General features: G+C 47.5%; 1 protein-coding gene across 3 annotated transcripts in view; it reads right to left on the bottom strand.

Moving 5' to 3' along the window:
• The window catches only part of Atp10a (ATPase phospholipid transporting 10A (putative)), a 167,028-nt gene that overhangs the window by 14,695 nt on the left and 136,172 nt on the right, over positions 1 to 16,161 (bottom strand). For all 3 annotated transcript variants that reach the window (XR_005871895.1, XM_040733264.1, XM_005082590.4), the window contains 5 exons: positions 13,488 to 14,085; positions 10,504 to 10,607; positions 10,231 to 10,357; positions 6,520 to 6,704; positions 465 to 789 (listed from right to left, as the gene is read on the bottom strand). Coding sequence is in view for 2 of the 3 variants with exons in the window: in XM_040733264.1 (XP_040589198.1) it covers positions 465 to 789; positions 6,520 to 6,704; positions 10,231 to 10,357; positions 10,504 to 10,607; positions 13,488 to 14,085 (1,339 nt within the window). In the remaining variant the exon portion in view is untranslated. The remainder of the gene's footprint in view (positions 1 to 464; positions 790 to 6,519; positions 6,705 to 10,230; positions 10,358 to 10,503; positions 10,608 to 13,487; positions 14,086 to 16,161) is intronic.

A 16,161-nucleotide genomic window follows, 5' to 3' on the forward strand; every position in this document is an offset into this window, starting at 1 on the left:
CTGGGTCCCTAGAACGTCATAAATCCCCGAACCCCAAGAGGCATGTGACAACTCAAAGCCCTCCAATCCTTGACGACAAGGGCCTCTGCTAAATCAACACGTGCTAACACAAGGCCATCACTGTGGCTGAACTGTGTAGGACAGGTGTAGGACCTAAAGTCCTGCCTCCCAAGAATCGGCCTATCCTCCAGCTTGTCTCCTGAAATTGGCAGTTAGTTGCTGGTCTTATAATAGTACCCGTGACTGCTACCATATCTTGTTTACCCTTTGATGTATGTCTTACGCCTGGAATGTTCCACTTCACCACAGTGAGCATAATATTGTAAGTGGAAACAGGTGAATAAGGCTTCTCTTGCCTCACAGTGCTAGACAGAGGAGGATCAGAAAGTCCCGGTCACACTGAGAGGGGTAGCCAAGGAAGACAGCTTCAGGGTCAGGCCGTTAGCATTGGCCTAGATACTTGCCTATGGCCAGGGTCATGGCCTTAAGCTTGCTCCTCACCAGCTTTACCACCATGCTCTTCTGCAAAGGGGTCGATCGGCAGCAGAGGACAGAGCGGCACTGCTTGGCGAGGAAGAGAAATTTGTCCTCCAAGCTTTTCTCAAGGGCATAGGCCAGACTTCTCCCATCAATCACAAGGCTTGGGCTGGGGCTGGGGTCCGAGGATGAGGAGGCCGGGGTGAAGGAGAACCCCACGCTCAGGTTGCTTTCCGTATTCTCCGGGGCACTCCGGGAGATTCTGGATTGCACGTAGTGGAGGCATTGGTCCAGGAGGGCAGCACACGCTTCCTGAAATCCACAAGCATTGTATTTCAGGAGAGTAATGCCATTGGCCCTGGTTATCTACCTCATCAACACCCCACGCTGGGGTCCTTCTAGGGCACCTGGCTGTCGTGAATGGCTCTTTAGACCTCCAGGGAAGGAATTTCGGCTGGAGACGATGACTTCCTGCACAGGAGGAAAGAGCTCAGCTCCACCGGGGTATACTTTATTGCCCATGCAGCTGCGCTGAAGTTGAAACGCGCATGCTCACCTTCACAGGCGTGGCACACTACTGCCCTACCTCACACAGTCAGGTCAACCTGTGTGTCTCTGCAGTTGTCTGGAGCCTTCACCACAACCTTCCTGCCTCATACTGAGCCACCGATGGTGGTGCCAAATCTCTTTCTAAGCCTTTGCTGGAGCAGTCAATAAAGAAATATAATTGTTAGAGTTCTCTCTACATTCTCCATTTCCACTTGGGAATGGAAAATAAAAAGTTCAATTACTGTGGCTTTTCATTATCCCCTTCCCAAACTGAACCTGAGTTCCAGAGAGAAGGAAAACCTGGATAGTAATAGGCTTAGGCAGCAGGAAGCAGAGAGCAAACAGGGAGCTCATTTCAAGGAACAAACCTACACGGAAAAGGTTGAAAGGCTCCTGTCCTCCTGCACGCAGACAACCCACCAGCCCAGAGCCTAGGTCCTTGCGGTATGCTGTGTGTGGCCAATCAATACTCACTGAAGTCTGTTACATTCAGAAACTAGTAAATCTGAAAAGAGATTGCCGGTGCCCTTAGGAAGACTTGGAAGGAGAGGCAAGCCGCTGGACATGACCACTAGCCAGGCACAGATGGGACCATACACACATGTGACTGGAGACAGAAGTCTCTGGGGCAGGAGGACGTGCTGGTGACTGGGGAAGACTTAAGGAGAATGTGCATGTAGAAACCCCATGAAGTCCCTGGTCCAGTTAGAAAGCACTGACATAGCTGGTTCTTGGTGACATGAAGCAGGCTCACCCCATCCCATCTCTCCCCGATGTAGCTATCGTACCTGGCCAGGTGAACTCTGGAAGAAAACAGTGGCATTCGGATAGGGAAAGGACACCAAAGGGTGACAAATGTCACATTTTTATCCTGGAAGCCTATGGCTTGGCCTCAGGTCTCAAAGAATTGAAAGTAGATGCCAGAGACCAGGAGTTCTGGAAGGAACCCAAACTCTGGCTGCAGGAGAGAGAAAGAGCCCTCTCAATTCTCAAGATGCAGGGACTCTGCTTTCTTTAAATTTTACTTTCCTGTCTTCTCCTAGTCCCCATCACATGGGTTTTGCTAAGCAACTAGTGAACAGGGCCACCTGGGGATAAAGATTTGGAGCGAGTGGAACTTGCCTCTTGTCTCAGGCACTGTGGTGTCAAGAAGGCAGTATGACTTCCGTTCCTCCCTGTCCTGCCATTCCTGGACTCCACATGCAGACGAAGGGGGAGGAAAATAGAAAGTAGAAAATAGTAACACACACCTCAGCCTTCTCACCAGAGGACAGAAAAGGGGGGCTGTTGGGAAACTAGAAAGTACTAGAATGGTATCAAAAGGAGAGATGCTTTAGCTGGCTCAAAAATGCTATTTGTGAATCTGTGGGTTCACTCTATGATATGAACACATGGGCATAAAACCGAGGAGACAGCAACACTCTGGAAATGGCATTCCAGCACAGCCACAATCCCTGCTCCAAAGAGAAAGGCGCGCATTCCACGCTGGCACCGGAATCAGTCAAAGGCTGAGCAAACCATACATCCAGAGAGAGTCTGACCAGAGCCTGCACTCCAAATCGAACACGGTAGATATCCTGCTTCCAAAACTCCATACTCCAGAGGGCTTTACAAAAAGGGGTGAGAGTCATAACATGCTACCCCCATAATGCACATGACAAAAGCTCACAGTGTCTGAAGAACCAGCAAACCCCAGCTCCTGTGGAAAAGCACAATGGACAGAGGGTGACTTTGACACTGGCATAACCTAACAGAACTTCAAGCTTCAAAAAGGCATCAGTCTTCTGGAAATCAGTAGCAAAACAGTTCTGGGGGAAAGACTGTGAGAATTTATACAGAAAGATTATCGAGAAACGCAAATTTAATTCTAAATACTTTAGGCAGAGTCTTTGTCCTTGAGAGGCGGACAGCAGCACCAGACTCCATACGTGTGAGTCCACAGCACTTATTTCCAAAGAGTTGAACACAGAAAAGAGTGGGGGAGGGGAGGCTGTGCTCTTTGTAAATTGGATAACAAGTGGCAAACACCGGGTCATCAGCAACATGATGGCACGATTACAAAATGTGACGAAATAAAGAGACCTCATGCCATCCACACAAAATCCACAGCTTCATTCTAGTTATAATAGCAGCATCAGGTGGATGTAAAGATCAAATAGTCTATAGACAATTTCATCAGCCCTCTTCAAAATACCAAGGACATGAAACACAAAGACAGTCTAAGGAACTGTCACAGCCAGGAATTGTGTACGAAAGATTCGTACAAACAGATGTAATGTGAAATCCTAAAACAGGATGGCAGGTGCCAGGCATGTCAATCTAATATAACAAGAGCTCTAGTGTCAATGATGTTGTTAATAATGTTAATAATAATGTGTTAATAATGTCGGTTTGTGGGTATAACAAATGCTCTATGCTCCTATAAGATGCTAATTGGGAGAAATTGGGCATGATGGGAATGCTCCAAAGACTTTTCCAAACATTTTTGTAAGTATAAAACCATTCTATATATGGAGTTTATTTTCCAAAATCATCACTACACAGACTTAGTAGTAAAAAGACAATAACATGTGAAAGTCTGCATGTGAAATGCAAACACACCACGATCAAACTGCTTAAGACAAATGGCAAAGGGGAAAAAAAATCCCAACAGCAACCACACAAAAACAGCCATCGGTTAATAGGTGGCATGGGGTCACAGACTGTGCTGATTTCACTAGAAACCACACGTCTGGAAGGAAGTGGAATTTCTTAGAGTCCCAAAAGGAAGTAAGTGCCATCCCAGACTTCAGTACTCAGTGAAGACATGATTCCAGAAGGAAGTGTATGTAGTCAAGACATTTCCTGAGTAAAGAGACAGCATTTGTGGACAGTGGGCCTGCCCTAAAGCAATTGCCTCAGATACAACGGAAGTGGTGAGCCAAGGAAACTCAGGAGGAAGTTCTGTCTCCTGACCCTTACGACACAAAAACTGAACAACTCCGTGTCAACTGAAGGGCATTGACTTTGGAGAAGTCACCCAACACCGTGCAGTCTCAATATAGACCGTTCCTTTGGTTATTGAAAAGCTAACAAAGTTTGCTCTGGTGAATTGAAATATTATCTACTCATAAGTATTACTGAACCAAAATGGAATCAAACTATGAATCAGTAACACAAAGGTGAAAAGACAGGACAACTCCCAATATTTGGAAATGAAACAAAACACTTTGAGATGGTCCACAGACTGGAAAGTAAATACAGAAGGTATTTATAAAAAATACCTTGAGCTTCATGTAGCCGAAAACATATCTCAAAATGTCGGGTGCATATGTTTTGACCATATTAGAAAACAAATGTTTGGGAACAGGGAAATAAAAGCAAGTTGAAGGTGATGAGGAAGGCAGCCCAGATCTTCATCATGAACAACCTGAAAACAAACCAGCAGAAAAGAAATCGTGGCGACACAATTCTTCTTGAAGAGTCAGTATAACTGATAGACTGGCATCAAAAGCAACCAAAGAGCAGACACAAAACATCAATGTCATAAGTAAGAGAGGGAGCGTCACTGAAGGGCCACCAACACCAAGGTGGGAAGGAGAAACTGTGAGCATGTAGCCCACAGGGGCAGGGTCCTGAGGTCTGGACAGCTGAGGATCTGGGCGTGGAACTTAGAAGGAACCCACGAGGATCCTTAGAGGCTGCCATGGCCTTGAGGTCATAAAGATGGCTGCTGGGGGGCTCTACATAGAGGGAGGCGTGGGATTCACCAAAATGCTTGTGGATAGCCTGAAGATATTTCAAGTGGAGCTCCTGGGAGGAACCAGATCCTACATTGGGGAGGCACTGGCAGGAGTAGACACCCCTTGCATACTTGAGGCAGCTGACGAAACTGGAGGTGTTCATACTAAATAGATCACTGCCTTGGCTCCACATAGGACCTCATGGGGAAAAAAATCCAATGACATGAAAAAAAGAAATTGAACTTTGCATTAATAAAACCCAGATGTACATTCCTTTGACACTAAGAAATCCCCAATCCAACCTCTCCACCCAGAGGACATCCTTTTCCAGGGTCTAGCCTGGTTAAGTGCAGTCCTCACCCTTCATCAAGGAAACTTCTTGCAACAGCCAGAGATCATTACAGAAAACCAGCCAAAATGCAGAGGTGTGAAGACAGATCCCAGTGGATATGTTTATAATACAGCTGTGGGACCCAACATATAAGGAAAGGGGGCAGAACAATCATAAGAGCCAGAGGAACAGGGAGTTCTCTGGGAGACTGTTTCTCCTAGAAAGAACAGAAGCTACACTCTGCTTAAACACGAGCTCAAAAGGACAACAAACAAAAGACAAGTTAACTAGTGAGATCTCCGGAGTTCTACAAGGATAACACCAACTGGCAAACTAAGGAATAGTGGAGAGACTACATTAATAGCCCCTACTTGATGGTAAGGTTGATTTCTACCTTATATGCCATCCTAGAACCTTCATCCAGTGACTGATGGAACCAGAGACTGATACCCACAGCTAAACACTGAACTGAACTCCTGGAACCCAGTGACAGAGATGGAGGAGTGATGAGCAAAAGGGTCAAGACCATGCTGGTGAAACCCACAAAGACAGCTGACTGGACAAGCGAGAGCTCTTGAATTCCAGACCGATCGATGAGAGGCCAACAGGGGACTGATCCAGACTCCATGAATGTAGTCTCAGTGAGGAGGCCACGGAAATCACTGAGGCCTTGGGTAGTAGATCAGTGTTTACCATGGTGTATGAATGATCTTTGGGAGCCCATTTCACACAGAGGGATGCTCCCTCAGCCTGGACACATAGGGAAGAGCCTAGGTCCTTCCCTGGATGAAATGACAGACTTTGGAGATCTCCCCAAGGAGGGCCTCACCCTCCCTGGGGAATGATGTGGCGATTGGGCGGGGGGGGGTGGGGTGGTGGTGGTGGTGGTGGTGGAGGAACAAGGGAGGAGGGGTGGGAGAGGGAGCTGGGATTGACATGTGAAGCATGCATGTTTCTAGTTTAAATTAAAAAAAAAGACTAGTTAAACGGATGAGGGAAAGCCCAGAAGATCTCATCCTTCAGAAAGAACTACAGACAACTAAGGAATGTTGAGAACGGGAGAAGTATGAATATGACAGCAATGAATGAAAAAAGAGCCCATGGACTTTAAACGAGGGGGGGGTGTGAATGGGAGGGCTTGGAATGAGGAAAAGGAAAAAAATAATATAATCATATTGTAATCTCAGAATACAAAATATTTAAAAAAATAAAAGAAATCCCAGAAAAGTCCACATCTTGCAAGACAAGGATAAGAATGTCTCAGATCTCAGAAATAGTAACACGTGCTAAGAGGGACGCAGTGGGCAGGCGTCCTCCTCCCTTTGACCGCCAGAGGTGGAAGCCTCAATGGCGCTCCACACAGAGCTCTGTCTTGGAAGCCTCCGGGACGCGCAGCCATCCTGGGACAGGGCACAGACCCTCTGGATGGAAGCTACGCACCTGAGAATCAGCATTCAGTGTGATGACTTCCTCATCATGGTCCAGCAGTTTGCAGGCATATGCAATGTTAATGGCTGTTTCCTGTTTGTCACCCGTGAGAACCCAGATTTGCAGGCCAGCTTGCCGTAACCTAGCAATGGTTTCCGGGACTCCGTCCTGAAGGCGGTCTTCTATCCCAGTGGCACCTGGTGAAATGTATGACAGTTCCAGTGAATCCCCTCTTCACAGTCCCTGATGGCGTACAGATGCCATGTACCAAATATACCAAAGATGTGGCACTACCAAATACCTAAGACTTTCTTGGGGTTCACCCACCAGATGACACTAAGTGGCAGAAAGTTCCCTCTGGAAGCAAGCTAAAAATGATTCAACATTTCAGGACCACGCTGGACACTTACCACAGCTGTTGCCATGACTTGGTCAATAACATGTGGGATGAATTAGTAGGAGTCACCAAATATTATTATGTACACTCACAAAAGCGTACCTGGAAATATTTCTGACTAACAAGCAGTTAACTTTTCATATAATCTGAAAACAGAGACTATAGAGGGAGAAAATTACCATATGCCCAAGGATTAGAAGAAAAGTCTTAGTATTTACCCATCTCCTATCCTCCAGAAAGTTTCTACGAATGAAATTCAATGTTTGAGTGCTTAACCATGTCAACCATTTGTTATCCAAACCAATGGCGGAGGAAGACTCATTTGTTTTTTTTAAGCAACATCATCAGAATGCCTTATTCACAAACAAAGAGCTCAAGAGGCAAGTTCCTCTCACTGACTTCATTAAAAATATGTGACAGGTTTGAACATTGCTAACCAGAAAAAGATGAGATCTGAAATGCTCCAAAATCCCAAACGTTAAGATCTAACATGATCTCAAGTGATAAATTACAGCCAAAACACAAGGGTCTGAATGGTCTGAAATTGCTTTCAGGTTATGCATAAGGGGTAAGGCATACAAAACGCAAGGTCATAGTTCCTAGATTTATCATTGTGCCTGTACAAGAAATCACAAACCCTTTCGATCCTTAGAGTTTGGGGTGAAGAATAATCGACCTGTAGCCAATGCTAAAGTGTGCCCAAGTCTGCCCTCATTTCTCATCTGAGTACACTCTGGTAAGATGGTTTCTGCCTTCCTACCTCCAGAAGTGAGCTGCATCCCATGACTTCCTGGGCTCCAGCTCTAGCAGAGGCTCCTTGCCATTCCTACTTCAAGCTCCCTGTGCTGGGACCCTGCTAATGGACTAATATCTGTGTCCCCAGCTGCTGACAGTGCTCTCAGATGAACAGATGGGAGTCCCAACTCCCAGTGAGACAGTGTTTGGAGGTGGGGCCCTTGAGAGGTGATTATGTTTAGATAAGGCCATGAAGTGGTGGAGGGGGGAGTCCTGCGTACCATGATGCATGGAAAAAACAGTTCAGTTCTGAACTCTACCATGGACCCACATTACAATACCCAAGTGTCAGGTGGTTTCAGATGACACTTAGAGGAGCCAGCAATAATTCTGGGGGAAATGAGCAGAATGCTACCGTTGAATTTTGTTTCTTGCCCAGAAAAAGCAGTTTAAGAGCCCAGGATTAAGGTGACCCTTCCTGCTCAAATGTTACTTGTGGTTCTCAGAGGTTAACATAATCACCTAAATAAAAAGATTGAGAAAGAGGAATTTGGCTTAGAATATCAAAAATATCAAACATATACACTCCTCAGGGAGGTGTCTGGAAACTTCCTGAATTCCATGCCCCCTGGTGAAGCTGTGACGGGTGTCTCCTTTTAAAGCTTAGGCTCCATCACTTGAAAACATACGTTTTCCAGGTGCTAGGAGGTGGAAAGTGATTAAGGACTGTTGGATTTTTGCCCACCGCCACAAATCCATGCAAAAGAGCACAAAGTGAGTGGATCTCACTTTCCGTGTGAAAATAAGGTCTACAGAGGCTGTTCTAACTTCGGGTATGCTAGCAGAGACACGGCAGAAAGACAGGGAAAGTGTCGGACGCCCCGATCCTAGCCACAATTTGTAGACAAAGGACCAGCCAGGCCGTCTCAGGTGAGATTGTCAGCGTGCCAGTGACTGAGTGCAGAGTGCAGGAGCCCATGCCCAAGCCTTCCTCAGAGCTTCATGGCATCTTCTTCCACCTCTGCAACCCCCTTCCCCGCATATTAGATGATTAAAAAAACCAAAAACACCTCGGAGGCCAGGACTGAGTAGCTTGTCCCAGCTTCCACGGCTAGTAAGTGGCGGAACCTGGACTTGGTAACCAAGCCAGGACTCCAAACTGAGAAAGACGTGCTTTCATGCCCTGGGAAGGGAAGGGTCACCATCTGCAGTGCTACAGAGTGTGGCCCAACACCCACCACAAGAGCGAGCATACCAGGAAGCAAACCATTCCCCCTGAGAAGTCAGCACTGCCCAGGAGAAATACCACCTCGGCCATGGAGGGAGAGAGAGCACCTGAGATCAAAGTAGCTGGGCAGCTGGTCCAGGAGAAAGAGCTCAGCATCCTCCCTCTTACCGCTCTAGCCATCAATAAAGAACATTTCAGAGAAACCTTTTCCAGGGGGGAGGGGCTTATGTTTTTTTGTCCTTTTTGAGATCCTCCCACCATGTAGCCCAGGCTGGTCTTAAACTCATATCCTACTGATTGTACCTCCTATGTCCTGCAATTAAACGCATGCGCCGTTGCACGATTTTGTCCAACTGTTGTTTGCTTTCGGGAAACGGAGTCTCGCTATGAGAGCAGTCCCAACTCAACAATCAAATCAAAATGGCTTAAAATGGGCGGAAACACTTTCGAGGGGCTCCATTTAATTTGCTAGAGACAGCATTCACTTAGTCTCTGGGTTCTGAGTCCTGTGGCTTTCTGAATAGGACACTGTGGACAGAGTGTATGGTGGTCTTCTGTCTAGAGCACACCATGCTATTAAATATTAAGAGTAACCATTGTAAAAGATGTGTATATATGGGGATAATACAGATTTCTTCATTCCTGGGCCCAGGAAACGAGGACAAGGGAATGCATCCTTTGCTAAATAAGAAAAGATGAACTCTCTGGGGCTTTATGCAAGCCCAGTGGAATCTGATTAACATTTCACAAAAACGAGGTGTACATTACATAGCCAGTTCCTCTGTAAGCACATCACATACACAGCCATGGGATGCTCAGGTGAAGGGATTTGCCACTTTAATGTGAAATGTTCAAATATTGAAAAATTAAATATTAAAATAGGTACCAAAGCGATATAAGTACCTTCATGTCTTCCTGATAAATTAATCAGATTTTATTAGATGCAAATGGGGACAAAGAAGGAAATACAAGCCATTTTCTTTTCATCCCAAATGAATCTGAAATATTTATAAGATGCAAAACTCAGCATTTCCATGAATGCTCACGTACACTGTCAAGGGGCTGAAGTCTTTCCAACTGTCTACGCCAAAAGGTTTGCTCCCTGTATCCATTTTGTTGGCAAGTGAGGCTTACCAGGGGCAAGGAGAGGGTCAGCCTGGAGTGCCTGGCACATACGAACCCTGTGCAAAAAGCCTGCAGAAAATGCTCCTTCCAACCTGGGGACAAGCTAGCTTCAAACCAGGTGGTCACTCAGACAAGCTCAGCACAGCCCAGAGGAAGATGAGCTGCCATGTCACTATTCGCCCCAGGACCCCTGCAAAATGCACTACTCCACACAACGGGCACCTGGAAAGCTAATTACCCAGCAGGTGCAGGTTGGTCTCCAGGCGAACTGCGGACTGGAAAAGGAGCTCCTCACGGCTTTCCACAGACGCCTCCGCTTCTATGTGGCTCTGCAACCAACAGGCATACTCTTCTTTGCTCAGGACCTGTGGAGATACACTCTTGAGTGACGCACTGGGTGCCATGCATGGGAGGGGCAGTTTCCAGTATGTGCTCTCATGAAGACGGCCCTCACTTACCTCCCTAAAGGGGGGGTCCTCACTCACCCCCATGAGGAGGGCACCTCACTCACCCTCTTGGCAATGCACAGGGTACGTAGGCCTTCCACAGCATAAAGGTTGAGGTAATTCTGTGTTTTACTCCGGATCTTTTTCTGGTGCCTTCCTCTGGCGTCATCTAGGTCAGAGTACAAGCAGAACCAATAAGAAGAATCCAGCTGAGCGCCCCAAAAAGGGTCTTCCTGTTGCCTGTCATACGGACTGCAAATCATATGCAAATGTCATAGAATTCAAAGTCAGCGTGCTGGTACTTTAATAAATTAACTCACCAAAACAAAAGTTTGGGCTTGCTTCTAAAATCCCTTGTTTGAGAGGCACAGGAGAACAAAACTTCATCAAAAGTGGTGTGGCATGTTTAGTACAATCTATTTAATAAAGTGTATACTAACTAATGAAAAATTGAACTTAGACAAAGTCTCATTTCTCTCCCCCACATTTGGTAAAAGATGTCCAAGTAATATATAATCCATACTTTTACTAAACGCACACACACAGACATACACACACAGACACACACACACACTATACAAGTGGAACTGAACATTCTACATATTATAATTTCTTATTCTGGCAATCCTGAGCCATGAGACATCTGAACCCAGGAAGACTTGTCTCCTGTTCAAGCTCAATTCATGCCAAGCTGGACCTGGCCAGTCATTCAAGAGGTTGACAAAGAATGCAGGATGCTGACAATTGGGGTGAAAAATCTTACTCTCATGTATGCAGCAGAACACAAACAGACAAATAGCACTCTTATGACATTAAAATGTCTAGACAGGCCAATTACTTAAAGGTGGCCTCTTATGGTCAGTGATCAACGTGAAGAGTTGTCCTGGATTATTTTAGTATTTAAATTTACTGAAAGAGAAGTTCAAAGACATCTTAAGTTTGCCTGTCTTAAACTGGTACACCACCACTCTTGAAAGCCTCCCGGAACCCTGGTCACTGTTTTAGTTCTGAAATGAAAATACAATCCACCAGTCCCTTCTGTTGTCTCTGTAGAGGAAGGGTGGATGGATCAGTACAAGAGACTCTGATCAGCCACAGTCCTCGAAAAGCAAACACCCGCCCCCACTTGGCTATGTGCTGATAATGCCACATAGCCCCTCCCACACTGTCACAGTCGCAGTTGCTCGGCCAGTTCATGACGCCTTTGGTGAAGTACTGTGAGCTCTCTGAAGGCAGCGGGTGGGTTACGTGCAGCTATCGACCTGTGTACCCTCCTGACGTCACCGCTACGTGTCGCCTCTCGATTTCACCTACCCGTCTGTAGCAAGGCTGCCCTCCTCCACACCTGCCTCACTTTCTCAGAGGAAAGGCTGAGCAATCTATGTATGCGTGGTCACACGGCCAGGGGCATGCGTTCATAGTGACCCAGTGCTGGGCTGTAGCTGCTCTCCCTTGTGTCTAGACTTTCTCAGACTTAACGAGCCCAGTATACTTACACACCTTTCCTGTCCAAATCAATGGCGATACTTCCCAGGGAAGAATACACACAAGCAAATCATTTTCATTTGCCCTACTTGCTATGCGGCACTTGAGAATAGGAGATGTAACTGCCATTACCCGGGCCTTCCAGGATGTAAGAGAATCGAGCTCGGCTCCTCATATCTGCCGCTAACTGGAGACGGCAGGTTTCTTCCCGAGGGCCCCCAATAGGGAGACCAGGGGGGTAACAAGGCACGTGGGGGCACCCGACCCTGTGTTAGGGCTGCGTGACTGAATGGAAGGGGCCATAAGTCTCCCCAGAGGAGAGTGTAGGCTTCCCAACCTTGACCTTAAAGTTGGTTCTGGATAGGTCTTGGAAAGGGTAAACATCCCCCTGCTTTGCAAATGCTGCACAAGAAAATGCTTGGGTACACTTAGTAGCCACCATCCCTGGTCCTCTGCCTGCTTCCCCCTCAACCCCTAATGAATGCCCTGACAGTGCCCCAGAGAATACGCTCCTTCCGCTCCGGCATGTTGGGAGGGAAGGAGGGGCAAGACAGCAAGCAGTCCCACAGTGTTTATTTTATTTAATGTTTCCGAAATATCCTTAGTATTGGTGGGCATTAAAACGTCTTTTTAAAGTGAAATAATGACAATGCAGTTTGAACATTCCAGAGGGCCATTGTTAAAGTCCTGGTCCCAATACTTTGGAGCAGCGTGGATGTTGTCCACATACTGAAGCTTGGTGGAAAGTCATTAGATCATCAGGGGTATGCGTTCCAAGAGGTCAGTGGGACCTGAAGCGAAACCCTTTCCACTCTAGTTTCCTAGCCATGAGGTAGGAAGTGTGTCCCACTAGGTTACCCTACGTCACAATCCCAAGAGAGACAAGGTCAACCAACCGTGTATGAAATCTCTAAACTGAATCCCAACAACCCTTCTCTTCATAAACTGATCTTCTCAAGTGCGTTGCCACAGAAGCATGCTAGCTGGACAGTGTGACAACCTCTTTGGATGGCTGATTGGACTGTGGTTTCTAAGCCACATTTTAACCGGAAAGTACGAGAGAGAGAGAGAGAGAGAGAGAGAGAGAGAGAGAGAGAGAGAGAGAGAGACTGACAAGAGGCTGCTTGACTCACAGGGAGCAGAGGAAAGAGGGTGGCAGGCCCGCTTCCTGCAACCACAGTCTACTCCCACACAGCCTCACAAACAGGCTGAAGACCATGGCCTAGAACTCAAAGCCGCCCCAGGTCCGCAGAAGGAAGGAAACTTCCGGCGCTTCTCATCAAAAGGAGTCCCAATCCCCATTGCTCATATTTAAAGCGTGGTGCTTCCCAAGTGATCGCCAATTCTACTATGCTCGAAGGCCTAAGAGGGCTGGGTGAAGTTGCAAAAGCTGCCTAAACTCACACCCGTGTAAAACCTTGGCGCTTACAACCCTGGGATTCTCTCCAAGGCTCTGAACTCCAGAAAGGACAAACGAAACGTCCTTTACTCGGCGGGGCGGCAATTCTCAAATCGCCCTCCCTGACTCTGGGGTGTCATGGGAGAGGAGGAGGAGCCCGGTTACCTGAGGAGCATGGCAGCAGAAGATCCATGACCACCGAATCGGCTCCCTTGGTGTAGACATTGATCTCGTCAGTCAGCGGGTGTCGGATCACCACAGACATCCTCTTGCGGATGGAGTCGAAGCCAAGTGTGTGCAGCAGCTCGAAGGTGAGCCTGCCTAGGTGCGGCAGCTCGATGGACACCTGGTCGTGAAGCCGGTCCACTAGTGTGCAGCTGTAGGCTCTGGCTGCGTACACCAGGGCAGCCTCGTCTGGAGACTCCGCCTCATAGCGCAGCTCCCCTTCCAGCTGCTTCGTTTGCCCCCCAGGGCACTTCTCTGTATCGCACTCGGGGGTCCAACCTTCTGCCTGGGCTGCCTGGCTGCTGTAGCCATTGCTGGCAATGGCCGGCGCCCCTTGGCCTAGCTTCTCCTCCAGCCTGAGAATCATGTTGTCCTGAGACAGGCTGGGCAGGAAGCTAGACCCAGATTTGTGGCTGGACTTACTGGCGGACAGGTTCCCGATGCTGCTGCAGCCGGAAGCCAGGCGGCTGGGCGTGAACCTCCGAAGGAAATCTTCTATGGTCTTCACTGGGGACTTCAGCTCAAACCTCACCCTCACCTGTAGAGGAAGCAGCCCAAAGTCGTGAGGAAAATCCTACGGGCCCCTCACTCTTTATGAGCGCAAGTGGCTCTCTCATTCCCGACACACAATTGGGCCTGCCTCCTCCACCCACACCCCAATTAAAAACCCTCTTAAGGACTAGCATGGTGGGCCAAACCTGTAATCCCAGTATTTAGGAGGTTGAGGCAGGAGAATCACAAACCCACACTCTTGGCTACTTAAGAAACTATCCTTTCGACGTGCGTTGATGAAAATGTTTACATGTTAAGTCACATGTCTAAACCCAAAAGAACCTTTCCCAGGAAATTAATAGACTGGCTCATGATCCAAATCACCCGAAACTTATACCAGGTTATAAGTAAGAAAAAGAACAGGGAGTCAAACACACGCAATATTGCTAAAGGTTCAATAGGTCAATAACAGCATGGAAGTCACACTCAATTTAAGGAGACAATGTCAAAACGACAGGAAGCCAAAACACAGAGGAGTGCTCCAGTCAGACCAAATCCCAGCATGGAGGGATGGGGCATGAAGTCTCACCCATAGCTAAAGAGCAGTCGGCACTTCACAGCTTCCCAGAGAGGCAAGGGAAAGCCACTTTTAAGGGTGGGGCCCCTGCTAAGTTGACCAGGTTCCAGTGATGGCCAGGCCATACCTCCATAAGTACATGGGCAGCACAAATTGTACTTGATCAGTCTTTAAAATTGGGCGGGGGGGCGGGGGGGGGGGAAGACTTATGGAAATTGAGTGAGTGGGGAATCAGAGTGGCTCTGGAAGGAGCGGGAGGAGGGGTTGACGAAATAAAAATGCATCGCAAGGAATTCCCAAAGAAAGGATGATAAATAATAGAGACAGGGAAAACAAGATGTGGGGGAGCGAATGCTGAAGCAACCCAGAACTGAACTGTGAGCATTCTTAAAATTTCCAGCTGACCCTCGGGGACCAAAGTTGTGAATTACCATAGTAATTTCCAACTAAGCCAGGCATTGGGAAAAGTGAGACACAGGCCTAAGTCATGATGAGAACATCTTTTCTTTGATCCTAGAGTGTCCCTATTTTTATATGATTCTTTGGTTCTGGGGCCTGAGTCCAGGACGTCCTTCATGCTAAGCCTACTTCCTTCCAAGGAATCATACTCCAAGTTCATTATATATACTATATGTCTAAATAGGGAATAGGCATCGCCATACAGCACCGGGTGGCTCCAAATGCCCCCGAAGGTGGCATTTCATGCCTCCACCCCAGATGCAGGAACAGAAATGCATCCAGGGACATCTTCATTTGCAGTTCAAAGGTGGGTGGTTAAATATTCTGTTCCCTCTTTGGAACTGGCAGCACACGTGACTTTCAAAACATGCCATAGTTACCTTGGAGTCTCTTGCTTATTTAACATTCGCTGCATTGCTTTCATCTCTCAGACAGAGGGTTACCTAGGAAACGCTCAGCCCCTCCAGGGATGATGTACACGGCAGAAGGCTTTAATGCTTGGTGATGGAAGTTCACAAGGCCAGGTAAGGGATGCTTAGGAAGCTTGGACCACAGTAGGAAACAGCTTCTGCTCGGGACTGGCAGCACACACTCACGGTCTGCACTGTACAGAACCGCACACTTGGGGTCTTCCAGGTCCTTTGGGTCCTCATCAGATGGAAGCGGTGAGAATTAAGAGCACAGCTAGGTGGTAACGGCTTTTCTGATTTACTGCCCCCAGTAGGATCGCTGGCCCAGCTTACTCCCCCCGCATAACACAGCAGTGGTTTCATTAGTGGAGTCTGCTGGAATAGCTGAGTCAGCAGGCTGGTGATGGGAAGGTCTGGGGCACATACTCAGCCATGAACAACATTCCCATCCATTTCTCACCTGATAGGAACAACCAGGCTCATGGGCATCCGTTAAGCAGCCCGAGTCAGGAGCACAGTTCTCGGAGGGAGCCCTTTTCGTCATAAAACTCCTCTTTCCAAAAAGGATCTTAATGCTAGGCCAAGGCACACCCAACTTGGGTATTGCTGTTTCCAAAAGCCTAAATAACCTCTGACCAAATCGCCCTCATTCACGTCGAGGGATGATGATAAATGT

The sequence above is a fragment of the Mesocricetus auratus genome, unplaced genomic scaffold (assembly GCF_017639785.1).
Source record: "Mesocricetus auratus isolate SY011 unplaced genomic scaffold, BCM_Maur_2.0 Super-Scaffold_100030, whole genome shotgun sequence".
Taxonomy (NCBI): Eukaryota; Metazoa; Chordata; class Mammalia; order Rodentia; family Cricetidae; genus Mesocricetus; species Mesocricetus auratus.